Source organism: Cynoglossus semilaevis, chromosome 3 (genome assembly GCF_000523025.1).
Source record: "Cynoglossus semilaevis isolate Cse_v1.0 chromosome 3, Cse_v1.0, whole genome shotgun sequence".
Taxonomy (NCBI): domain Eukaryota; kingdom Metazoa; phylum Chordata; class Actinopteri; order Pleuronectiformes; family Cynoglossidae; genus Cynoglossus; species Cynoglossus semilaevis.
The window spans coordinates 14,981,927-15,006,768 of NC_024309.1; the positions used below are offsets into that span (position 1 = coordinate 14,981,927).

The window sequence follows — 24,842 nt, forward strand, 5'->3', positions numbered from 1 at the left end:
TTGACTTGTTTGATTACGATATTTTATCCTGACATACAACCAACAAAGGAAAGAAAATAATTTACTTGGCTGCAGCTGAAAGTTCACACCACAATTATTGAACAGATTTTAGTTTGAGTTCCCACAGGAGAAGTTTGATAACCTCTCTGAAAGATCCGTCTGTAGACGTGTCTGTAATAATCCACATTAAATAAAGTTGTTGTTTTTTTTCTTGTCTTAGAATATCAATCACTCGCGTCACGGCCGACATCTCACTCGCCAAACGCTCGGTCCTGAACAATCCCAGCAAGCACGCCATCATCGAACGCTCCAACACACGATCCAACTTGGGTAAGTCGGCGCCAAGAAATCACCGCAATCCCTGAGAACATCTGGTGTTTTGATTAATAATGTTTTCAAGGAGACCAGTTTAAAAAAAAAAAAAAAGGCGAAGGAAAGGAAGGAAGCGATTAAAGAAAGTCTTGACAATGGTAATGATAACGGCCCGGGGCGACCTTGGCAACTTTGTTTGGTTTGGAATGACAGATAGAGAGTACGAACGCACGATAACACGTTCAAGAACGACTCAGCTCTGGCCGGGGCTTCAGATGTGATCGGAGCCAAAAACAGATTTCTAAAAACAACAGAGGCGACGAGACTCGGCCGCTGCGAGAATCAAGGTTTCAGGAACAAAACTAGTCTGGAACCAAGGAGTGAGTCAAACCCAGAACGATCACATGAGTTCTTCAAGATTTGTTTTTTTTCTAAAATATTTTTGCGATAATCCATATTTTATTCAGTGCTTTTTTTATTTAAAGCACATGTTGGCTGTTGTTTATCCATTGATGTTTACGTGTTTACACAGCGTTTAGTTCAGATATCCACCTCCTCAGAACGACAAAAAAAAGAAAAGAAAATCTGGCAGCGGAGCGTCATTCGTTCCTCATGAGCAGAGTCGGACACACGTCAGGACGCCGCTATTTCAGGAAATATTGGGCAGAAGGAAAGTGAGAGTTTGTGACTCACGTGTTGCCTGGATCACTTTACTCCAGACTCTGTCGTGACAAGAACTCACGCAGCCAGACTGTGACTCCGTCGGAACGGGACGTGTGTTCTTTTGCTGTGATATTTGGCGCGGCTGTTTTTCAGAGGCCCTTCGTCATTGGTGGAGAGATTTAACAGCCGTTCCAGTGTTTGTGTTAAGTTAGAGGACGAGACTCTGAGGAAAAAGTAGTCCAGGCTCCTCGTACCGAACGTCGAGGTTTCTCCTGACATTCAAACAGCTAATAGTAGACGTATAAAAACACAAGAAACATTTCACAAAAAAATATATTTAAACAATAAATTCATGAAGACAAAAACAGCTTTACTCTGAATGTTGCTGGAACAGGAATATCGACAGGTAGATGTCACTGTTTCTCACCTGTTTTTATTTGTGACTAATCAAAATGATGAGGTTTTTAATGTGGAAAAATGTCAAGAACAAAATCTACAAAAGTACAACTGAACATTTACTGACCTGCACTCAGAGTCTGGTCTGACACAAGCCGGGCCGCTGACCTTAGGTTGAAGTCACTCACGTGCTGGCAGCTGGTGTGGCCGTTCTCTCAGTAACAGCTGAACTTGCATGCTAACAGCGAAAAAAACCCAAAGTGGCACCTAAGTTAGCAGCTTATATGTTTTGTTTTTGTCTTTTTAGCTGAAGTCCAAAGTGAAATTGAGAGGATTTTCGAACTGGCCAGGACGTTACAGCTGGTAGTCCTCGACGCCGACACCATCAACCACCCGTCACAGCTGGGGAAGACTTCCCTCGCGCCCATCATCGTCTACGTCAAAATCACTTCGCCAAAGGTATGGGAAAAAAAAATTCCATCTTGAGTTTCTGTGGGTGAAGTGTTCTGTCACTGACCAGCTGATGGCGCTGTAACTGTTCTGCTGGCTGGCGGATTTGATTTGAAGGCTATGTTTGGTAGTTAGTGAGTTTTATTTCTGAATTTTACTCCTGACTGAACCTTTAATCCAGGTCTGTCCTCAAAACCTCCGTGACCTTTTTGCCCTCCGTCCTCAGGTGCTGCAGCGACTCATCAAGTCCAGAGGCAAATCTCAGGCCAAACACCTCAACGTCCAGATGGTGGCAGCGGACAAGCTGGCTCAGTGCCCCCCTGTAAGTCCACGCCCCCCCCCTCAACTGACCCCCCCCCTCATCTAAAGAATCCAATTTTTATTTTTTATTATTTTCATGTTCCATAAATGAGGTTAAAGAAAAGCAGCTTAAAACAGAGTGTGATTCAGAAAAAAAAGAGAAAATTAAAATCCTACCATTTTTTCATAGAAGCTGCAGAAAAAAAGTGGATGCAATAATTGTGTGTTTTTTTTATTTTATATAAACCATCGTCACGTTTCATTAGCCAATTAGCTTCAGAACCTGATGCAGGTTTGACATCGATGACGTTTGTTGACAATAAAGACCAATCCCTCTTTTTCGTTGATTTATTATATTTGATCAGTAGAAAATTGTGATGCATTAATAAACCTTTTTTTTTTCCCTCCTTTCTCTCAGGAGATGTTTGACATCATCCTGGATGAGAACCAGCTGGAGGACGCCTGTGAGCACATGGCCGACTACCTGGAGGCCTACTGGAAAAGCACTCACCCCAGCAGCTGCAACCCCCCCAACCCGCTGCTGACCACGCTGCCCGCGGACACGCTGCCCGCCAGCCCCTCCCCGGTCCTGGGAGTCCAGGTACAAGACGCAAACACACACACACACACACACCTGGAGTCGTCATTAAAAACATGAAGTAAACCAATTTTACTGGTTTAATTTAATTTTTACATAAAAGTTAAAGTTCGTAGGAAAATACGCACTGAAATGTCGCGATATTTTCTAATATCAAAAATATTAATTAGCGTTGGTTCATTTTATTTTGCTTTTATTTCTTCTCAAAAAAAAACCTCAAAAACTCTAAATGGATTTGTATCTTAAGTTAAACTTAATGATATTTCTGGTGATTATAATAATAGACTGCTGCGCCGTCCACGGGCCGGTAACCAGATATTGATCACCAGAAAACGGCTGAGGTGGAATATTACGGTGCAGTTCTCACCTCGAAGAGTGAAAATGTCGAGAAATTCTTTTTTCTACAAATGTAAAGAATGTTTTTAGGAACAACAACAACTGTTATAACCACTGACTCTGTTTACGCCGGCTTCACTCTGGAAACTGTAAGACTGAGACTGAGGAGAACTCTGATGATGAGGAGTGAAGAGTCACATGTGAGGTTGTAAAGTGTGTCCCCCCCTGACCCACCCCCCCCAGGACCACAGTCAACTTTTAACAGGAGTTTGAGTTTGTGTTTTTGGTTTTGTTTCAGTCAAAAAGTTCTAAGATGAGTTCAGTCATCAACCATGTGACCTCTGATTTGATCAACCCTCGAAAATGAAGCATTTTCAAGTCGGACAAAAACGTCACGTTTTTCATTTTTCATGTCTCTGACTTCAGTCCTTAGACCTGAATTAGAACTTTTTGACTCTGCCTTAAATAAAGTAAATATATCAAAGTGAAGACGGAGTGACCTGGACGTGGGCCAGATCTGCATGGGTTTGGTTTGGTGTGTGATCCAGATCTGCATGGGTTTGGTTTGGTTTGGTGTGTGAGTGTGTGTGTGTGTGTGTGTGTGTCATTTCTGACTCATCTCCACTGATCTCAGGGAGGCGCTGCCGAGCAGAGAGCAGAGAGAGTGTTGATGGAGACGAAGAGCTCCAGAGAGGATCACCAGCATCACCGTCATCATCATCACCATCATCACCACCACCAGGACCAGGACCAGGACCAGGACCAGGACGACGCTGAGGCCGAGGCTGAGGCCGAGGCTGAGGGCGACGAGGGCGAGAGGCCCCCGAGGACGGAGTTGAATAGGAGGGCGCAGCACGTTCACCACCGTTCGTCTTCCACCAGGACCGAGCATCACAACCACCACCACCACCACCGCCGCCACAGCAGCCGGGCCAGAGGCATCTCCAGACAGGAGACGTTGGACTCCGAGACCCCCGAGAGTCGGGAGAGTCGAGAGAGCAAGGACTCGGCTTATAACGAGCCACAGACTCAGCGCCTCCGTCAGGAGGAGGAGGAAGAGGAAGATGAAGAAGAGGAGGATGAGGACGAGGATGTAGGGGAGGAACACCCGCAGCAACAACAGCGTTACGAGCCCCACAGGGACAACAACCACCATCACCACCACCACCATCACCACCGCAGTGGCGGCGGCGGCGGCGGCGGGGCCGACGAGGCCGGCCACGGCGCCGGGCACCACCGCTCCAAGGAGCGCGAGCAGGACCACAACGAACGCAACAGGCAGCGCTCGCACCACCACCACCGGCCGAGCCGCGACCACCACCACCACCACTACTACGACCGGGACAGGGACAGGGACAGAGAGGGGGAGGTGGCTCCCAAAAAGAGAGGAGACGCAGGGGAGTGGGTGAGAGACTCCTACATCCACCAGTGACGGACCCCCCTCCCTCGCCCCCTGTAGGACAGTTCTCCTCCCCCTTTGTGCTGCTACTCCCCCCAAAACAAACCAACCAACCACAGCGTCCTATTTATGAACACGTCCTTTGTAAATGCTGTAAGATCTTTTTTCAACGACAGGATTTTGAAATACACAGATCTGAATATATGTGTGTGTGTGTGTGTGTGTGTGTGTGTGTGTGTGTGTGTGTGGATATGCATGGATGTTCTTAAAATATGCATATTTTAAAAGTTGTGTTTGACAAAGCATGACACCAGAACTCAGCTGTTCGTCCTGTGGTCGACATTTGGAACAGATTTGAAATAATTCCTCCGTTGTTTTTATTTTATTTTATTTTGTTGTTTTTTTTGTTTGTTTTTTTCTTTGGCTTGAATATTTGTTTCTTCAGACTACTGCTAGAGTCGACTAACCGAGTTAGTCCGATGCTGTAACCACAGAGGTTTAAAGGAATAATTACATGGCAGACCTGTAATTAATGAGGGGTGATTACTGCACCTCCAGAGGGTGGCGCTGTACCCATCAGTCTGGTCTTCACTGGAACAACAAGACAGTTCCTAAAGTGTAGCCCAACAGTCTGTGAAAGGAGTCAAAGGTCAACTGGATCCTAATCCAAAATTTACTGCAAATAAAAAGCTCCATGCCCCCCCTGAGGGGGGCGCTCTCCCCACTTTGGTAACCACTGCTATAGAGACTGGTTTACCGTACAGTGAGTGGTGGAGATTTTTGTGCGTTTGTTAAATCAGAATTCGGTAGCTCAAAGCTAATAGTCGCTGTAGTTTCACAGCGACTATTAGCTTAGGCTAGCTTAAGCTAACAACAACAGCTTCTCATTCCTGAGCCTGAGTGTTCAAATTCACCAGCAGGAAATCTTCAGACCGTGTTTCCCAAACTGTCACTTCTGTTCTAATCCATTTAATGGTCGTCTTTTTTTGTTTTTTTCTGTCCCTTTTCAAACCCCCGCCCCTCTGGTTTGAGACATGTTTATCTCTCCTGGGAGGTGCACCTTAGTCATGCCTTACGAGACAAACAGGTTTCATGGATGACGTCCTCTCTGACGTGCAGTACCGTGCCCTTTGTACGGTCCAGAAACATTTTTGTAACATTTTATTCTGTGTTTTTACACGAAGGTTGGTTTGAAGTCGTTCTGGGATTTGATACAACGTCTCAGCATCCAGGACTGAACATCCATGGAAGTTTTAGGGTTCATTCTAGGTCCCTTTTTTAATGAACATTATTTAGTATAAAAAAAATCATTTGGATTTTTCTTTTTCCCACATCAGAATTTGTTAAACTGCAAATGTTGCGTAAAAATAAACGATAAATAATTTTCAGTATTTGTGCCTCACGTGCAGAAACGGATGGAAGACGAGCGAAGGTTTTTCTGACTCTGATCATCAACACCTGAACTTCAGTCAGCAGCATTTGTTAAACTCACATTTTCAGACATCATGTATTAAATCCATGATACTGAAAATCTGACTTTGAGTTCAAGAGCTTTTGTTTTTCACTCACTGTTTCCTGTTTCCTGACTATTGTGTTTCTTTTCTGAACAACAGAGGAAAAAAAGTGACATTTTTAAAAGTGATTTTCTGACAAACTTTTGAATATTTTCTGGTTCAGTTTTGGTCTTCCTTTTGATAAATATTTAAGATAACTTCCTGGCTTTTTTTAAAAGATAATTGGCATTTTATTTCTTTCTCCATATGAATATTTATGACTTTTTTTCTTCCTGGTCTGATGTACTTTTTAATTCTTATCACAAAAATATTTTCTGAGGTTAGTAACTACCTTTTACTTCTGACATCTTTTTACAAGTATCTAATTTTATTTTATTACTTTTCTCCATTTTAAGCTCTCTTTAGCTTTACTAAACTTTTAGCTCCTTGCCTTTTTTTGGTCAAATTTTAATTTCCTTCAGTTCGATGTGGTGCGATGGTTTGTCGTTATCGTTTCGCTTTTTTTTTTTTTTGGTTATTTTTGATAACAATTTTTGAACAAGGATTGTGATTTAAATCATCTCTACTTGGTCAATTTCAAACGATTCCTCAGATTTATCTTTAAAAACAAAAATGCTAATATTTCACCTGACACTTTTCTATTCTGTATTCCTACAGCACTGAAGTTACGGAGAGCGTGAGCTCCAGAAGCGCAGTTGAAGCTCGTCCATTTAAATTCTGCCAAAGTATCATTTTATGGGGGTAATGAAAGTGGAGGGTGAAACAGGTCCAGAGAGTTCTGCTCTTCACACGTAGAAAGAATAAAGTCGGCAAAGTGCCTGCCGAGGACGAGGAGCTGACGTGCGTATTTTGTCAGAGGAACCAGACAGAGGGTGTCGTCTATAAATATTTCCCTGAAAGTCGTCTCTCTCCGCTGTGCCTCCTGAATCATCATGACAACATCGACAGAAATGACAATACTGAGGGGAAGCGTCTGAAAAAAAAAAGGGGAAGTTGCTCCTCCACGCACAGACGCCTGTGAAGAAGATAAACAAGCTGCCAGAGCTGCAGTGGATTTCATCTCCGAATTTTAATGTCGGCTCCGCGAAGAGGGGGAGAAGAAAAGGCACGAGGAGATATATTTAAACATCAGTCGACCTCTGAAGAACTGTAAACAAACACTGAGCAGCGCCATTCTGAAAGAATGGAGAGAAGAGAAGAAAGTTTGGGGGCGGGGGCCCCAGGTGGGCAGTTCTGATCAACGTTTCGTCAGTTTCACAAGGTCAACGTCGGCTGGTCGTGGATGAAAAGAACTGAAATATCCCTGCAGTGACTGCAGTAATCCATCATCATCATCACTGTCGTCATCATCATCATCATCATCAACTTGTTCTGTCGTGCAGGCAGCGGACGGACCAATTAGAGAGTCCCAAACGCTGAATTCTTGGTAGCTCTCATGGTCTCTTCCTGCTCCGCCCTCTCAGAGTCGCGTGAATCCACCGTCGCCATGGCAGCCGTGCCGTCACCGTTGCCATGGTGACACCAGCACTGCTGCATTTGCCGATGCTCATTCACTCTTCATCCCTCCCCCCCTCCCTCCCTGTGTTTATAAAGCTTATCCCTATATGGCCTGCTGTCTCTGGGAGCAGCTGTCGCCGGGCAGATGCTGCGGTCGAGCCGTCAGTGCACACCAAGCCTAACGAGATAATCACCAATGTCACTCTTCTGGTCACTTTTTCTGAAACTTGGCAATAAAAAACCCGATGGTGTCCTCGTCCGCTCTGCAGCACGGGGGGGCCTCCGTGGTCTCCGCCTGGTCCCAGGTCAGCTCGGGACTAAACCTCTGGAGGAGGCGCAGCTGCTCCAGGGGAAGGCCGGCACCGGGCATTCCTTCTCCACCAATATGAGGTTCCTGAGAAAAGAGTCCCACAAACAGGAAGTGTCAGTGGAGTTTCCCCTCTGTGTCTGTGGTTGTTGTTGTTGTTGTTGTTGTTCTGTGACTGGACGACGTGTACCTGTGGCTGCAGGGTGAGGCAGGGGAAGGTGCTCAGGGCCCAGGCCACCTGCTCCTCGTTCTCTGCTAGAGTCACCGTGCAGGTGCTGTACACCAGGACTCCACCTTTCTTCAGCAGCTGCACTGCCTAAAAAAAAAAAAAAAAAACTTGACAATTCCAGGATTTTGTCCAAATCCAGACGTCGGCTCTGACACTACTGTCAAACCTGAGTCTCAGTTTTTAAAAAAAAAACAAACATTAAATACATTTCTGTAAGGCGATGGTTAGTAGTTTTCTAATTATTGCCTCATGGGGCAGTAGTGAGCCCCTTTACAGCTGCAAGTTGTTGGTCAGAATCTGCACTCATGATGCTCAAAGGCGGTTGTTACGAAAGCAGTAGCAACAAACTGCAATCGTCAATAGAAATGAAATTAGAGACATGCCTCTGCTGCCATCAAGTGTTGGGATACGAATATTGCAGGTTACTAATACCGGTACTTGGATATAAATAATATAAACAGCATTTTCTTGTATTTTTCTCAAACAAGTGTCAAAATAAAAGTCTTCTTTTAGAAGAGCTCAGTTTTTAACTTCAAACTAAAACACTTTTATTTTTACAGTTCTACTTAAAGAACAGCTTTATCGCCGCTGCCGATTCTCACCTGGAGAACACTGCTGGGGTGAGTACCTACATTACTTACTTATATTCTGTTATTTGTTTTATTTCCGGTCGTGTTCATTTATTTTGTCGTGTTTTGTTTACAGTGCGTTTCCGTTAACAGCTTTGGACTTTGGATTTCCTTATGGACTTTAAATGTAATTTTCACTGAACGTAAAATAGTAAAGTAGTAGCAGCAGCTCAATGCTGCCATCTACTGGTCGAAATGTGCCAAATATTGCCAAAAATGATGTGAGAATGGTGGTTGACAGAAAACTTACGGCGTGAAACAACTTGCGCTGCAGAGGCTGATAGGAACAGATCTCCTTCAGGCTCCAGGTACAGGCCATGTGGGGTCTCTGTCCCAGACCACTGCAGGGGGCGTCCAACAAAACCCGGTCAAAGCTCTCAGGGGGGAAGGGAGGTCCTGGAATAGGAAACAAACAGGAGCAGAGATGTTTAATGTGCATCTGCTGATCTGTGGTACCGAACACGGGTGAGTCTGTACCTGGTCCTGGTCCAGGTCCAGGTCCGGGTCCAGGTCCTGGGTCAGGGTTCAGGTCAATGTGGCCGCTCACAGCCTGGCTGCTGTTGAAACAATACGCTTTGATGCTACGTAAATGCAGCATCTGTGCATTCTGGGAGATTCGATGGATCTTATTCTTGATCTTGTCCAGGGCGACGACCTCTCCCTGGGTGAGAGGAAGATCATCAACCTTAACAAAATGTCAACGGTCCGACGTTGCAGGGTAAACACACAACATTTTCCAGGCACTCCCAAGGTCGTTTTCTCAGTTCAGGTTGTTGTGGAAACAGTGCTCGCACCTGATCGCCCATGAGGGCGGCGATGTGACAGGTCTTCCCACCTGGAGCAGCACACATGTCCAGGATCCGTTCTCCAGGGCGAGGCCCCAGGACGTGTCCCACGACCACAGATGGAAGGTTCTGGAGACAGAGTTTCAGTCTTTCTGAAGAACACGCTCATGTTGTCTTCATGGTTCTAATTCCAGTTACGTGTGTTTACCTGCAGGAAGGTCAGACCGGGAAGAACGCCATCGAAGGATGGACTCTGGTAAAGTGGCTCCAGCATCCGAACGCCCACTCCTCTGTGACAACAGAACAGAGCTACAGATGGTACAATCACTGCTTCAATACGACACCTTACAGCACTTGTGTCAAACTCAAGGCTCGCAGGCCAAATGTGGCCCGCAGGAGCTTAAAAAGCAATATTTTGACTACCATATTGTCCGGACTATAAGTCACACCAGTGCCCTCTAGCGGCTGTCAGTGTGAAAAAACAAACGTAAATTTTCAGTGGTACAGAAGTAGCAGATACTCCTACACATGCCTAGAGTGTCCTCTAGCGGCTGTCAGTGTAAAAAGAAATGTAAAATTGTATATTTGAATGTCACCAACCCAGCCAAAGGATGAAAAAAATAAAAGTGTGACTTATAGTCCAGAAAATACAGTAATCTTTTAACGTTAGTTAAAGTTTAGTATTTACCTTTTGGCTCAATTTTCCTGGTGATTCTTTGGTGAATCTTGAAGCCATTCATTGGCCAATTACAATTATATTTTTTTAAACAACTCACTGAACTAGACAGTAGGTGTGGGTAAATATTAAGTGTGGTCATTATCAGCAGTGTGTGACACAGTAAGTGAAGGCAGCATCTACGTACTTGACTGTTTGTTCTTTGTTGAAGATGCTGGAACGGTCCAGATCAGCCACTCCATTTCCCACAAACACCGTCTTTCCCTGGAAGCTGGTGGCTCCTCGCGTGCACTTCCCCTCCAGGTCGGAGAAAACAGAAACCACATCTCCAGCTTTCATATCTGTCAGATAAAAAAAAACCCTTAGACTTTGTGACACGTACGGCGTTGGTCTTTTCTGACATCTTTCAGTGTCTCTAACTCTTGGGGCAGGACAGGATTCCTGGTGCAAAGACGTGAGCTCCTCTCAGTACGGCACTGCCACACTGAGCCCCCACCACCACCTCAGAGCTGAGCTGCTTCACAGGCCTGAACAACAGAGGAGAAAACTGGAGTCACTCACCACCACCACCATCGTCATGTCTCCAGGATGTAGTCAGAACGGGTGGAGACACTGGAAAAACGCCACATCACTCCGTTAGTTAAATATTAGCCAAAGGTTAGACTACGGAGGAAATCAGAATATCTACATTCTCCCTTGACGTGTTTGTGCTGAGGACTTTAAACCTCACCAGTCACTGAAGGTTTACAAACAAAAGTTATAAAATAAATGAATAAATAGAATTAGAAGTTAAAAATAACCACTGACAATTGCTAATGAATGGCTGTAAATAAACGTGTCCAGAAATGGCTAACAGTAGCAAAAAATAGCGGATAGAGGTACTTTTAGCCAGCCCTGCTGTTCAGCAGTGGTACTACATCCGAACTACATTTCTGAGTAATCTTTCACTTTTTTTTTCTTTTTTTTAAGGGGTGCTTGTATTTTTAAAAATCAGGTTTATAAAAAAAAATCTTAAAACTGCTGACTAAAAAAAACATTCAGGGTAGTTTCAGATCCCTTCCAGTCATCTGAAAGTGCCAACGTTTGTTTCTGTAGTGGTTCCAAGAAATTCCATGTGGCTTTGGCCTGAGGGAACGTCAGCACTGTGGTTGGACTGACTGTGTGTGTGTGTGTGTCTATTTACTCCACAGAGCACAGATCAGTGACGCTGCTCCTTACATACCTCGGCCCGTGGACAGGAAGCAGCAGCACATCTGGAATTCTGGGGTGAAGCAGGATCTGATGGGCGACGCCCTCTGCAGATGAGCTGCACACATGCTGCTGCTTCAGAAACAACCAACAGAGGACAGATCAGAGTCAGAATAAAGTGGGGGGGCGGGGGGCAGCAGGGGGTCAACCTCATACATGAGAACACCGCTGCTCTCCTCCTACCTTTCTCAGCTCCTCTCCTAACTTCCGTCTGATCTCCTCCACCGAGGCCACGTGAGTGTTGGCCCGAACACAGGTGTAGGAGGGGGGGTGGGAAAGACATGCGAGCAGCCTGTGGAAACGGTCCCCGGCCTCCTGACGACCCACCGCGGCCAACACCTGAACGCGACGAGGGAAAAAAGACTTGAACATTTTTTATTTTATTTTGAAAATTATTTTTTTTAAAGGAGACTATATAGAAAGGTTGACTGAAAAGTGTTCTTTAATATAAAAAAATAAATGTTTATTCTCACCTCGGTGTTTAGGAACACTCTCTGCAGGTATTCGGTCACTTCCGGCTGCAGAGATATACTCGGAAAAACAGACATCGTGTCTGGTCGTGACGGAACTGGAGGTTCCGTTATCAAACCGGTCGACACTTGCACAGACAGATCATTAAAAGTATTGAATTATTAGGCATTACAGAAAAAAAACACTACAGAGTTTCCTTTGTGTGAACGTTAATTGTCTTCTTAAAATATCCCTTAAATATGTTGTGACAACATAATATATAACAGTTCAATATCGTTAAGTGTTTTTTCGTTATAATAAAGATCTTTCAATATCGTTCAGTGTTTTTTCGTTATAATAAAGATCTTCCTTACCAGTGATCCAAAAATAAATGTCACTTTTAAGAAAAAAAATGGTTAAATACTGCTGGTTACTTCTAATTGTTTACTTCTAATTCCAAAGTGGAAAATTGAACTAAAACTAGCTGGATATTAAAAACATGCAGTCATACAGTCTTCAACGATCTGTCTCCAAGTGTCGATTCAAAACAGTCTACATACTCGTAACACGAAACATGCATTTATATAGAAGAAAGTGACATTTTATCGTTTATATAATCCTAATTTTAAACCATTCTTTGCTCACGTTTAGCCGCTCGTGGTCGGTGCCGCTACATCCGCATACGTAATACCAGATATGCTCACGTGACATGGCTAAACGTGTTTATTAAATATTTTAAATATTTTTGATTATATTTTTAACACGATGGAAATGTATAAAACGTATATTTTATGGCGATACAAAAAAAAGAAAAGGTATTAAAATCACAACAAAACAAAAAAAACCCACCACGTCTGCGTCAGTGCGTAAACGGAAGTGCATGTAATTATCCGGGTTGCGTTTTTCACCACAGCACGGCCAGTACAACAGCAGCACTAGCCTCAGCCACTAACGGTATTAGACGCCGTACGAGCGAGGAAGCTGACACGAATCTGTCCCGCCCCGCTCTGTTACTGGGCTTCCTCGACTTCTCGTCGGTTTAAAAACAAAAAATAATAAAAATACTGTTTTTACACCAATTTACTCTCATAGTAGTTGGGTTTTTACATGTTGCCGTTCCATATGGAGTCCGCGTTGACGAGAGGTTTTGCGGACCAGGGATCCTCCAGCTAGTGTTAGCCGTTAGCAGCTGTCGCCGCCGCCGCCAGGCAGCAACGGAACGTACGGTGTGGACCTAAGAGTGGAGAGAGGCTCCGAGCTCCAGCCTCTACTAACGTAACACGGACAGACACGCGTCGGTGTCACCTCACAAAAAACAAACAATGGGCCTAATTTTCGCCAAACTCTGGAGCTTCTTCTGCAACCAAGGTAGGTGTCACTGAATTAGTGACGGTTCACTGCAGCCGCTGAGCTGAGCTGAGCTGAGCCGGGGATAATGTGGAGCGTTAGCTCCGTTAGCTTTTCATGTGGGAACAGAGAGAGTGAGAAAAAGAAAAACCGGAGTGTGAGTCACTGCTGCTCCGCTGCCTTTGTTTCACTTCCAAGTGAAAAACAAGCTTGAAAAACACTTAAAATACTCGGAGAAGGCGATGAAAGGAAAAGGAATGGAAAGAGAAATGCGGAATTTTTCGTCTCCATTGAGTTTATAAACTATTAATTAGACTTTTCTCACTGGTTGTTCGTGGACGCGTCGGTAAATAGGTTTGAGCTACTCCATCTGTTTCGTGAATTCAGGTTGTTGTTTTTTTTAAATTCAAAATAAACACGAAAGTATCCTACGATTCCACAAGTTGTTTAAACGCATGTTGAACGATTTCACGTTAAAGTCAATGTTTTCATCTTTCTTTGTTCCTCTTTTACCACGAACTAAGATGTTTTGTTTTGCGTTTTTTTTTTAAGCTAGACATCCGCATTTTCAAAATTCAACCATTACCTCTTTTTTGCGGTTTTTCATTTCAACCACAACAAAATTAATCAGATTGTTTCACAAAGTATTAATGTCAACTCGTTAGTTCATAGTTTTTTATTGTTTTTGATACGTTTTTTTAACAATTTGACGAACTACTTACCACTGTGCAAATTACAGCTGTTATATTCCCACTTGTTACCCATATCAATTTTTTTGCCGATATTGTCCAAACACTTAATTTCCGATTTCGATATCAACCAAAACCGATATTGGCCTGGTGATATTTATTTGTTTATCTGTACAAACCACTGTATGATGATTAAAATAAATCATAATAAAATGAGCTGCAATGCTGCCATCTACTGACTCACTTTTATATACAGCCATTTTTCCCCTAAAATTATTTTGAGGACACATATCATTTGTTGAAGCCCAGGCAATGCGTTATCGGCCGGCCGATATTATCGGACATCCCTACATATGAGTGTTACTACATGATTTCAGTTATTTAATTTAAACTAAAAGTACCAGGGCCAGTCAGCAGCTCCTCGTTGTCAGATACACTTTATCTGATTGACGCCTACTTTGCTTAATTACTCTGTCTCTCCTGTGGCCTCGCTGGCTGCAGGAGAAAGGCTCGTGTATCTGTTGACTGACTCTGGATCACATGGTTCCAGGAGGAGAGATTACGGAGTCTGAAGTCTAAAGGGATGCAGTGAACGCTCAGTTCTTGTTGTCTCATGACAGACGACGGACTCTGAATCTTTGTCTTTATAGTTTCTTTCATTTATTGATCAAATGCAGTCTGTAGAGGAGAGAGAGAGAGAGCGAGAGAGAGAGGAGCGCTCACCGGTCTGGAGTTTCCTGTTAACATAATTGTATGTTGTATGAAAACACAAACGGCACAGTGTTTGACAGACAAGCCTGTGTCCTCTGTAAGATGATCGTGTTTTTCAGCAACGACACTTACCTCGCAAAACCATCTTCTGCAATCTGCCCGCTAACAATGACAAACACGACTAATCGCGACCTGGACGAGATGAGTGACGCCAGTGTGATCATATTGTCAGATTCTTGGTAACTCACACACCTAGTTGTTGTTGTTGTTTCTTCTGGTTCTAGTTCTTTGTCTTTTTTTGTGTCTATTTAAATAGTACAACTTGTACAGACAGATGGGGAATTAGGGTTTTCATTTATTCAAAGTAAAGCAGTAAAAATCAAAGGAAACAACTGATGAATAATTGAATCGATTTATAAAAAAAAATCGCCCACCCGTGGCTCTACTTTTGTCAGTTCTGTCAGAATCATCACCGACCGCTGCTCTCGGAGGAAGTAATATTCTTACAACATTCTCCCAAAAAACACTCCAACCGCGTTGCCCTCCTGACCAGACTTCCTTCCTGTCTGGCAGCCAGACTGAAGGCCTCAGACAAAAAACACTGCAGAGATGTGGATGTTTCAGCGTGTACGTGTCAGCTCTCAGAGCTGCCTTTTAAACACACTGTAGGTTCAGTGGCAGCGTCTGTTGACGGTGATAATATTTTGACCTTGTGATAATTGTAGCTTTGGGGACAAATGCTGATCTTTCTGTTTGTTTTACAGAGCACAAGGTGATAATTGTTGGATTGGACAACGCCGGAAAAACCACCATCCTCTACCAGTTGTGAGTACTTCAACTCTCTGGGGGTTGATTGTTTTTTTAATTATTATTATTATTATTCTCTCGGCTCTGACTTCCTCGTCGTTCTGTTTTCAGTCTGATGAGCGAAGTGGTCCACACGTCCCCGACCATCGGCAGCAACGTGGAAGAAATCGTGGTGAAGAACACCCACTTCCTGATGTGGGACATCGGAGGACAGGAGTCGTTGAGGTCGTCCTGGAACACTTACTACTCCAACACGGAGGTGAGAGGGAAACACGGGGGCAGCGGCAGCAGCAGCTGGTGTGTTTGTTCACGGCACAGATGCCAGCAGGGGTCAGAGGTCAGGCTTTTCACAAAGGAGGCCCCGTCTGAAATGTAGAGCCAGGGTCAGTGTGGGACCGTGTTTTTAAAGCTGGGAGTGGGCGGGGGGGGGGGGGGGGGGGGGGGGGGGGGGAGGGGGGTGTGTGGGCGTTCTTTTGTTCTGTTTGTGTGAAATAGAACAGGATGTGTCTCAGTGTAGTACTTCATGTACAGGTTGTACCAGGGGCTGCACTCAAAGTACATGGGGAAAAAAACGTACACACAGTATCATGTTGTCAGTACCATGTCAGTGAGTATTCACAGTACTGACCGCTGTGATGTCACAGCTGAGTCTGAAAATGACCTCAAGACCCAACAGGTGGGAGGGGTCCTCCAGGTGGTCCAGATCCTCCGCTAGTCCAGTAAATAAAATGACTCTCTGTGTTGTATTCATCTGTAAAGCCCCCTAGTGGTCAAGGCCTGACACAGGAGCATTGGACTGCCCTCTGTGGTAAATTACCCCCCGGGAGGGCAGTAGGTTCAGGAACACAAACAGAAGTTCTTAATTGATTCCCAGGAGGAGAAGGTTAAGGTGGTTATAAAGTGTGTGTTAAGGTGGTCTGAAGGTGTTGTGTGTTAAGGTGGTCTGAAGGTGGTGGTGTTGTTCTCGGCGAGTGTGGACTGGAGACTTTTTAAAATCTGAATTTTAAATCTCTTTGTAAATCTACAAACGTTGTTCACAGTCTTTCCAGGTCAAACTGTTAACTCTGCTCTGGTTTTACTAACGGCCCGTGTTGACTGGTTCATTTCCCAGTCTTCACACCGTCTGTGTCCTGAAGTCGTCTCTGACGGAGTTCACAGCCCTTTGGTCTTTTGTCTGTGGGAGGGTGAGGGCAGGAGGTGGGGGGGTAGAGGAGGAGGAGGGGGTTCATTCACAGGGGTGTCATTTAATGCAGGGCGTTTTAGTGCGGCGCTCGTCACCGTCTATTGTTTGGTTCTGGAGCTGAGTGCCTGCTGTGCTGCTGTAAACCTCCTTTGAACAGAGAGAGAGCTCTGGGTGTGACTGTTGTTTTTCCTCTGTTTCTTCCTGCGCCTCAGTTCATCATCCTGGTGGTGGACAGCACCGACAGAGAGCGGCTGGCCATCTCCAAAGAGGAGCTCTACAAGATGTTGGCGCACGAGGTAAAAACTTTCTCCAGCAGGTTTTTCCTTCCTAAACGGAGACGGAAACGTCTTGAGTCCAGCGACCCGGTCGAGGACGTCATCTCACTCTTCTCCGTCTTTCCCCCCTCAGGACCTGCGGAAGGCGGCCGTCCTCATATTCGCCAACAAGCAGGACATGAAGGACTGCATGTCGGCGGCGGAGATCTCCAAATACCTCACTCTGAGCTCCATCAAAGACCACCCCTGGCACATACAGTCCTGCTGCGCTCTGACAGGAGAGGGGTGAGACTCTCTCTCTCTCACACACACACACACACACACACACACACAGAGTTAGTGGTATTCTGATGAACTGAAGGATCAGAGGTTGATCTGGTTCCAGGAGCTCAGTCAGGTCCAAACATCTGGTTTGACTTCATCAGTTCAGGCAGACTCGTGATTAAAAACACGACTCCTCAGCGAGATAACGAGACAGGATGAGGAAAAAAAACAAAACAGTTGATGATAAAAACACGGTCACAGTTCTGTTTGATGTTCCCCAGGAAAAAAAAACTAAATTCTAAATTTCAAGGCATCAAATCCTGGACCAGAGGCCTTTTCTGGGACAGTTGTAAAACGTTACAGCAAGTGAACTCTGCTCCACCTTAAAAAAATGTAACTGTAGGGTTGCCAGTTTGGTCCACCTTAAAAGGTGCAGCATGGAAACAAACTTTTTTTCAGGGTTTTCCCACAAATGGAATCTCCTGGTGTGAGAAAAAAAAACAAAACACTTATTTAAAAAAAAACAACTTATTGAGGATGTGAAGTTTTTCAGCTGAGGTCATCTAAACTGACGAAACAACAGTTTCCAACCGCCAGATGTCACTGTTTGTCCTGAGCTATGTCCTAGAACTTTGGAAAAACTTGAGATCTTTTCCACTTTTCCCTCTCTCTCTCACACACACACACACATTCACACGTCCGTGTCTGCGCACTAACACGAACTGACCCAGTTTTTCCATCACCAACATCTGCACTTCTTTTTTTTTTTTTTTCTCCCAGTTTATGTCAAGGTCTTGAGTGGATGACCTCCAGAGCTGGCCTCAGATAGCCCCTCCCTCAGCCACCCATGGCTTCAATACCTGAACCAACCACATGGCGGCGTGACAGCTGGCTTGTGTTTACGTTTTTGTTTTCTTGTTTTTATCCATTTTGGTCTTTGACCTCTGCAGACTGAAGAGTTCAGGAACACAGACATTTCAGTGGAACTTTTCACATTCTCTGCCAAACTGGAGCTTCTGAATGGACCGACCTGGTTTGAAGGCACAGATGGTGGGTTTGTTTTTGGAGGGTCTGGACCTCTGACACTGATCACTCTCATGTTGTGTTGAACCATCATTTCAGAGTCTGCCATAAACAACATGATTCTCTCCACCAGTGGAGAATTGCAGCTGAACTGAATTTGATTTTTTGATTTTTACTTTTGTGGAGCTCTGTTAGTGTGTGTGTGTGTGTGTTTGCGTCAGATTATCCAGGACAAAGAAAGGGATTCTCAGCAGTATTGTGGAACCAGCCTTAAAGGTGACGGCAGCACCTCACCTCAGTTGTTTTGGGTTTTTTTATTTTTGCACAGAACTCCTCGGGGGTTCCTCACGGTTCTGTTCTCACCTCTTCACTGTTACATTGATCCCTTCAGTTCCACTTGAGCTGCACAGGTCGGTGCTTGTTCCCACAGCAGGACTGAACTCTTGAGCCTGTGTGTGTGTGTGTGTGTGTTTGTTACGATGCCAGAACGTCTCCATTTCAAAGTGTTGGCAAAAGTTTCTCAGCAATCGGTTCCCAGGAACCAACGGAAATGACTTCAGCTATTTATTTTATTTTTTATGGCTGTAATGTGATTCCAGGAGCAAGAAAAACCAGTGTTTTAAATGTAAACAACTATCAGTGCATTTTAAATGTAATTTTATTCTTTTTTTTATTTTTTGCTTTTATGAATGTGCTCCTCCTTCATTAATATACATCTGATCATTGGTGCTGTGTTTGTGTGTGAGCGATGGTTGGACTGCATCCTAAACATTTTCTGAATTAAACTTTTTATTGCCACCTTGGCTTCTTTTGTGGGGACAGTTCCCTCAGATGTCCAGCAGAGGCGCAGTTAGACTCCAACGTCAGTTTTATTGACATTAATATCAGCCGTTAAAAGAAACAAACAGTTCCACCTGCTTTTATAGAACTTTAGAAAGAACTTCACTTCTAAAAAATAACGTCGAGCACATTTTCTGCTACTTTTCTGGTAAATACGCTGTTTTGTTTTTTTTTCTTCTTCTAAAATTGTTCTATACATTCACTTTTCAATGACACCTTTGCACTGAGGTAATGAGCAAAGAAAACACTGGCAGGACGGGCATTTAGAAGTGAAGGTCAACCAGGAACAGATGAAGATGATCTACAAAAGCTACAAAATGAGTAAAACAGAAGCAGTGAAACGCTGATATGATTTCAAAGCTGGGACCGACTTCTGTCTGACAAGTTACAGACTTGAAATACACTTAAAAAATGTTACAAACTCAGTGCCAAAAAAAGAGTTCTCACAGTAACGTCACTGTCACAGAAAAGCAACACAACATGACAGAGGGTCTGGACCGCTGACCTCTGACCCCGACCCTGTCCGTCCCAGGATGGAATACGATTAAAAATCAATGTTTGATGGTGCTGGTGTCGCGTCAGGACTCCTCTCGGATTCCCAGTCGTGTCCAGACCTCCTCGGACGTCCTCTCTGTGGTCTCTTTGAAAACGTGGCGAGTGAAAATGTCAAAACTGTGCTTGGGGTCAGAAACCACACTGGAGAAGGAAAGAGCGTGAAGCTGCCGCAGGAACGTCGCCATCCTGTTTTTCTTTTTTTAAATGTCCGCCATGTTACTGTATATGCACTACCCTGCCAGCAGAGGGAGCAGGATTCAAACATGCAGTTATCTTTAAAGGTGCGAAACATGGCTTCAGGACGAGGCAACCACGTCCTTAAAAAAACAAATGACTTTTAAAACACACGGAGTGATGAAGTGAAAACACGGAGGAGGGGAAGTCCACACGGGGGGTTGGGAGGGGCACCTGGATTCGGTTACACACACAGAGCTCTGGGGCACCTGGGAAAAAAAAGAGGAAAAAAAAAATCATCTTTGTGTAATTTTTAAAAGGATAAAAGTGTGGCAACAAACCCGTGGTTCTGGGCCTGACCTGTCCTCAGTGAAGCCGTCCAACTCCTCCTCATCGTCCAGCTCCATGTCCAGCTCGTTGTCCAGACTGTCACGGCCGTAACCGCTCAGGACGCTGCAGTTTATCAACGACATCAATGTGACCAGGAGTCAATGTTGACGCTTTATTATAAAGAAGGTTAAAAAAAAACAACAAACTGCTGCTGACCTGACAGAGCGACATGTGAAGAAAACGATTCTCTTCAACTTCTTGTTGTAGAAAAAATAGTTGAAGGACCAGAGACTTCCTTCTTCACCAAAGGGGTCGGAGTCCAGGTCGGGGTTGTAGCTGTGACACACGTGTGGAAATATATTTGAAATATATTTATGTACTTGTGTACATACGTCCTCTACAGCATGACTCGTACCTGTAGATGTCACAGCCCTGCAGGTTGATCTCCTGGTCGATGGCGTTCCACAGCTCCGGCCCCAGGGAGTTGAACTCCTCACCTACAGCTGAGAACAGGCTGCTGTTCACAGCGTTGGCCACCTGAGGGCGGGTGGACGATGACAGAAAATTAATCTCACGGTTTGAATAAATTCAAGAGCGGCGTCACAGCGACGCTCAGACTCACCCAGTTCAGACTGGGCTCTCGGCTGAACTCGTGGGCTCGCGCCGCGCTGAAGTCGTAATCCGGCCTGAAGGATTCGTTGAGTGTGGTGATGAGGTAGAAGAGTGTCTTCCTGCAACACTTGTCACTCAGAGGGTTCTCGCCGTCTTCGCTGCTCTTCCCCAGTCTGGACACACAGACAGGAAGTGATTTCTCTGAACCACAAAATGTCTCTAACCTTCTGGTTGCAGTACTCACTGTGAAGGACTGGTGGCGCTGGTGGACTGAGGGGGAGATAGAGCCTCCAGGACGTGTGGCTCCCCCTCCTGGCAGAACTGCTTGAACATATGTTTATCATCTCCTGCCATTTTACAGGAGTAGCTCTCGATCCTGGGGGAGAAAAGACACATTTAAAGTTTTAAGAAAAACAAAAGAAGTTTGTTCAAACTATTTAATGAAAACCCGTGAATTTCTTTAATTATAATTTGTCTGAAAAACAACCTTTCAGTCTTTGAGCCTCAACTGTTCACTCTGAGTCTTATCTGAACCAAACAGCTGACATAAAATGATACCATGTCAAAAGTTTCCGCAGCGTGCCTCGTCATGTTTCTGGGTCAGACGGCTCCGTGCAGTGACACGCTGGTGCACTTGTTTATTTTGACCCCCTCTACCCCCCCGCCACTCCTTTCTCCTTCATGGAGGTTATGCAAGAGCCAAAGCTGAGCAACTTAAGCCGTCCTGAGTTAAGACTCAACTCAGACTCTGTCCTTGGCAGATCATATTTAGACACACGCACACAGTGGTGGAGGTGTTGAGGTGAGGCGGGGGTGAAAATAACTGCCCCAGTTTTTCCATCCACAACTCACAGCTGATCTGCCCCCACAACACCTGACTGGTCAGAATGTGGCGCTGAGTGAAAGTGAGCGACTTGGTTTTTAAATCCTTCTATGCAGACGATGTACATTTTACCTCTGAACTCTCTTCACTGCAAATGTTTCCGTGACCACACGGTGGCTGTGGCTCAGTGTGGAAAACACCGACTGTCACTCATTAACCTTCTGCTCAGCCCAGAGGTGAACTGGGTTTTCTCAGTACAGCAGACTGTTATCATGAAGTTATTGCATAACGTGTTTTTTTTTTTACTAGTTTGCTCCACTGTCCTCATGTAAACCTATGATCTGTCAACGACTGGGCCACGCCCCACATTGTGGCCCACAAACTTCATCGGTTTAATGGAAAGTTTCCAAATACGTGGCCCAGGGGAAAAAATAGTTCTTGTTCAACAACTTGATTTTGTTGTAGTTTGTTTTTTGGTTTTCAGCTGGTTAGTGGTGTGTTTGCTGTGTTTACTCCACAAACCCTCAGAGGTTCTGTTACTTTACTAGTTTGGGGAAAGTATGTGTGAACTGCTTATCTGCGAGTACAAAAAAAACAAACCCAAACTGTCTGAGTTCTATTGTTTATTTGCCCACTCTTGCAACTTTAATCTGATGTGATTTAATCACTGTGAACTAATGGATATACAGCAGGCCTGGTTCTGACCTCCCACTTAATTATTTTTTAATCCATGGATTCTGATTTGGTGACACAGAGATTAACTTTTAAACATGTCGGACCAACAATCTCAGCTCCTCTGGTTTCAGGATCTTTAGACGTCACCACAGCCAATCATCTGCCTTCATCTTATCCTTAACCTCAACCTTGACATCTCCCACAGCGCCACCCTCTGCTCAGCCTCGACAAACGTCGATGTCTGCCTCTGTAAACAGTTGTTTACATTTACGTAACATATTGTGCAACTTACCTGCCCAGAATGTGAGACTCTCCCGTCTCCACACACAGCCTGGAGCTGAGCGCCTCAAAGCTGGAGTTCTCCAACAGTTTCATCGCTGTGTGAAAAACACAAAGTGTTAAAGAGTCATGTGGGAGAAGAACCGGTCCGAGTCTCAGCGTTCCTCTTCGAGCTCCTGAATATGTTACTGTGTGGAGAAGCTAATCACAGTGGAGAGATGATGCACTTTTTTGAAAAGTTCTCTCTGTGTTCTCCATGTTCTAGAGCAGCTGCAATACAACACATCTGTCCTCTGTCCTTCCATCGCCTCAACGTCTCTGATCTGTGGACTAAACAGGACCGTCCTGAGGCTTTAAAGCTGGACCAACTGTCAAATCAACACAGAAACTCTTCCTTGTTTTTGTGACCAAGTGTATCGTATCATTAAAAGACAACAGCGTCACATCTTTTGAAATATTTTCACCCTCAGTTCATTATTGCTGTAGTGAAACGTCTAATGGCGTAGAACTTCAAAGGATCAAGGACTAGTCTGTGGACACTGTTTATTTAACACTGGGATAAAAATAAGTGATGATAAAGTTTAACTACCGACTGATTTGCAGTCGTCTATCATTTCTAAGTTAACCAGTATGGCCTCTTTGTTTGCTCTCTCTCTCTACCTCAGCTCTATTCCTATCATTAAGTGGACTCTCTCTCTATCTCCCTCCCTCCCTCTCTCACCCTTTTGTCTATTTCTACTTCCTCTTCTGTGACTTTATTTTCACAAGTGTTTGGTTTCTGCTTTACCATTAAAGGAGGTTTAAAATATTTACAAGTGGAACAATGTCAGTGTTCTATTCCACTCTGTCCATCTGACAGATGCCTGAAAGAAACGGCAGGTACTGAAGGAATGTTTCACAGTCCAAAACAGACAAACTGTTGTTGTTACGCAAGTTAGCACTAGTTTATTTATGCATTTTTAAAAATCTATTTTCAACTTTTGCAGCGTCTTAAAGCTGTGTCCTGGTAGCTTTTTCTTATGTCTTCACAAGACCTTATATTATCAATGAAGACCTTGAGAACGATCTTAACTTAAGTTTTCTGTTGCTGGGAATTCTTTTTTGGGGGGTGAAAAAAATCAAAATCTCTTTCTAATAAAGACAAGTAGTAACACTCGTATTATTAGTGTTCTAACGATTATTACTAGTATCAGGGATGTTTACAGTGGTAATATACATCGTTAACGTGGGTTAACACAATAGAATACTTGTCATAATTATACTTTGCAGCTTTTTTATATATTTATGTTGCACGGATCAAGCCATTACAATGATAATGTAATGTATTTACTGTGTAAAGTGGTGATACAGCGCCCCTACTGGTAAGCCAGCTTCCTCTGTTGATGTAAAATAGTGCCCCTCCCCCACTCCCTCTCAATACAAGTTGACATAAATCGTCTTCCTGGTTCAATTATTGAGGTTATAAACGTACGGTCACACTCACCGACTACTTTATTCGGCAGCTGAAGGAGACGAAATAAACCACTCCACAGACGCGTGTCTTCTTTCACTGAAACAGAGGTTAACGATCTCCTTTCGCTTTATCGCTGCGTCCACAGTTAGCCTAAGCTAAATTAGCAATACGCTCGTTTAATACCTTCGTCCCGTTTTCGTAACTTCGCAACGGAAGCTGCTTTTTTTTTTTAGTTCGTACTCGAGCTTAAGTGTCTCACACAAGCACTCGGTCGAGAACGGCTTATTCTGAGGCTTTTTAAATTTATAGAAAAACTGCTCTTTCCGATTAAATGCGATGAAATTAAATCCAGAGACTGGTGTCGTCCGTCGGAGTCTGTCTGCAGCGGCATCCCTTTCCACCTAAATTCACAACGCAAATCGGATTAGTTGGATCAAGTCGCCGTTTTACTAAGCGACTCGATCAAAATATAGCGACGAACGAGCTACTTTCGCCGAATAAAATAATCAAGCTGCTCGAGCTTTCTTCTTAGTACAGCAATAGTCCTATTCTCTCCAAAACAACGGAACCCACTGTGAGCGAGCTCGGCCCCTTTCAATATATATGTGGCCACTGAATTCACGCCCACTCTTAAATCACGCCCTGATTCTATTGGCTCATTGACCTGTCCGTCTCCAGGAGTCTCTCCCGTCATTGGTCAAAATTGGCTCGTCTGTCTCAGGACTGAAGCTCTGCCAAATGTCATGAGACTACGACTGAAAAACAAGTCGTGTTCAGCTGGTGTTTACGACTTAAATATTTTTAGAAGAAATTTTATTTTTCCTAATTCTGAATATTGTAGAAAAGCTGAACAGCCTACATTTTAAATACAAAAAACTACAATGTAATGTGATAATGTCCATGTAATAGACAATATAATTATCGATGACAACTAGAGACAAGTAACCACTTCCATGTTATACTTGCTTAGTGTACATAGTGCACTGAGTATATATGTGTGTATATATATATAT

General features: G+C 44.2%; 4 protein-coding genes across 14 annotated transcripts in view; 2 read left to right on the forward strand and 2 right to left on the reverse strand.

Moving 5' to 3' along the window:
* cacnb2a (calcium channel, voltage-dependent, beta 2a) overlaps positions 1-5,388 on the forward strand; it is a 37,778-nt gene extending 32,390 nt beyond the window's left edge. For all 7 annotated transcript variants that reach the window (XM_008308283.3, XM_008308285.3, XM_017031496.2 and 4 more), the window contains 5 exons: positions 221-330; positions 1,679-1,830; positions 2,048-2,143; positions 2,540-2,722; positions 3,690-5,388. In XM_008308283.3, coding sequence (XP_008306505.1) covers positions 221-330; positions 1,679-1,830; positions 2,048-2,143; positions 2,540-2,722; positions 3,690-4,487 — 1,339 coding nt within the window. In that variant the 3' untranslated portion in view covers positions 4,488-5,388. The remainder of the gene's footprint in view (positions 1-220; positions 331-1,678; positions 1,831-2,047; positions 2,144-2,539; positions 2,723-3,689) is intronic.
* Positions 5,389-5,443: 55 nt separating this feature from the next.
* Positions 5,444-12,732, reverse strand: nsun6 (NOP2/Sun RNA methyltransferase 6). Of its 4 annotated transcripts, none has more exons than XM_025054419.1 (12): positions 12,639-12,732; positions 11,813-11,937; positions 11,523-11,678; positions 11,314-11,414; positions 10,512-10,618; positions 10,279-10,432; positions 9,624-9,705; positions 9,425-9,544; positions 9,108-9,291; positions 8,881-9,026; positions 7,963-8,088; positions 5,444-7,859 (listed from the first exon to the last, which is right to left on the reverse strand). In XM_025054419.1, the coding sequence occupies exons 2-12, from the start codon at positions 11,885-11,887 to the stop codon at positions 7,677-7,679; spliced, it is 1,434 nt and encodes a 477-aa protein (XP_024910187.1). In that variant the 5' UTR covers positions 11,888-11,937; positions 12,639-12,732; the 3' UTR covers positions 5,444-7,676. The 4 variants fall into 4 exon arrangements, with proteins under 4 accessions (XP_024910187.1, XP_024910188.1, XP_024910185.1 ...); XM_025054420.1 differs by lacking the exon at positions 12,639-12,732 and adding an exon at positions 12,435-12,605 and having other exon boundaries at positions 11,314-11,411; XM_025054417.1 differs by lacking the exon at positions 12,639-12,732 and adding an exon at positions 12,435-12,603.
* A 181-nt stretch (positions 12,733-12,913) lies between these two features.
* LOC103377468 (ADP-ribosylation factor-like protein 5B) lies at positions 12,914-18,886 on the forward strand. Its single transcript, XM_008308292.3, has 6 exons — positions 12,914-13,157; positions 15,301-15,361; positions 15,455-15,602; positions 16,739-16,822; positions 16,935-17,086; positions 17,846-18,886. The coding sequence occupies exons 1-6, from the start codon at positions 13,112-13,114 to the stop codon at positions 17,892-17,894; spliced, it is 540 nt and encodes a 179-aa protein (XP_008306514.1). The 5' UTR covers positions 12,914-13,111; the 3' UTR covers positions 17,895-18,886.
* Positions 18,887-18,940: 54 nt separating this feature from the next.
* On the reverse strand, positions 18,941-24,414 carry maf1b (MAF1 homolog, negative regulator of RNA polymerase III b). 2 transcript variants are annotated; one of them, XM_025054421.1, is made up of 9 exons: positions 24,013-24,414; positions 23,860-23,925; positions 22,390-22,474; positions 20,844-20,975; positions 20,610-20,772; positions 20,403-20,524; positions 20,204-20,323; positions 20,018-20,110; positions 18,941-19,926 (listed from the first exon to the last, which is right to left on the reverse strand). In XM_025054421.1, exons 3-9 carry the CDS (start codon positions 22,470-22,472, stop codon positions 19,902-19,904), a joined length of 738 nt encoding a protein of 245 aa, XP_024910189.1. In that variant the 5' UTR covers positions 22,473-22,474; positions 23,860-23,925; positions 24,013-24,414; the 3' UTR covers positions 18,941-19,901. The 2 variants fall into 2 exon arrangements, with proteins under 2 accessions (XP_024910189.1, XP_008306516.1); XM_008308294.3 differs by having other exon boundaries at positions 23,860-24,414.
* Between the last annotated feature and the right edge of the window lie 428 nt (positions 24,415-24,842).

Excerpts from the sequence above, each read along its gene's own strand:
- maf1b (XM_025054421.1), bottom strand. The coding sequence starts at position 22,472 with ATGAAACTGTTGGAGAACTCCAGCTTTGAGGCGCTCAGCTCCAGGCTG. Across the intron at positions 20,976-22,389 it reads GAGTCTCACATTCTGGGCAG|GATCGAGAGCTACTCCTGTA; the intron begins GTAAGTTGCACA and ends TTTCTCCCCCAG. Across the intron at positions 20,773-20,843 it reads AGCGCCACCAGTCCTTCACA|ACTGGGGAAGAGCAGCGAAG; the intron begins GTGAGTACTGCA and ends CTGTGTGTCCAG.
- nsun6 (XM_025054419.1), bottom strand. The coding sequence starts at position 11,887 with ATGTCTGTTTTTCCGAGTATATCTCTGCAGCCGGAAGTGACCGAATAC. Across the intron at positions 11,679-11,812 it reads GAGTGTTCCTAAACACCGAG|GTGTTGGCCGCGGTGGGTCG; the intron begins GTGAGAATAAAC and ends CGTCGCGTTCAG. Across the intron at positions 7,860-7,962 it reads GCCTCACCCTGCAGCCACAG|GAACCTCATATTGGTGGAGA; the intron begins GTACACGTCGTC and ends CTCTTTTCTCAG.
- LOC103377468 (XM_008308292.3), top strand. The coding sequence starts at position 13,112 with ATGGGCCTAATTTTCGCCAAACTCTGGAGCTTCTTCTGCAACCAAG. Across the intron at positions 15,603-16,738 it reads CTTACTACTCCAACACGGAG|TTCATCATCCTGGTGGTGGA; the intron begins GTGAGAGGGAAA and ends CCTGCGCCTCAG. Across the intron at positions 16,823-16,934 it reads ACAAGATGTTGGCGCACGAG|GACCTGCGGAAGGCGGCCGT; the intron begins GTAAAAACTTTC and ends TTCCCCCCTCAG.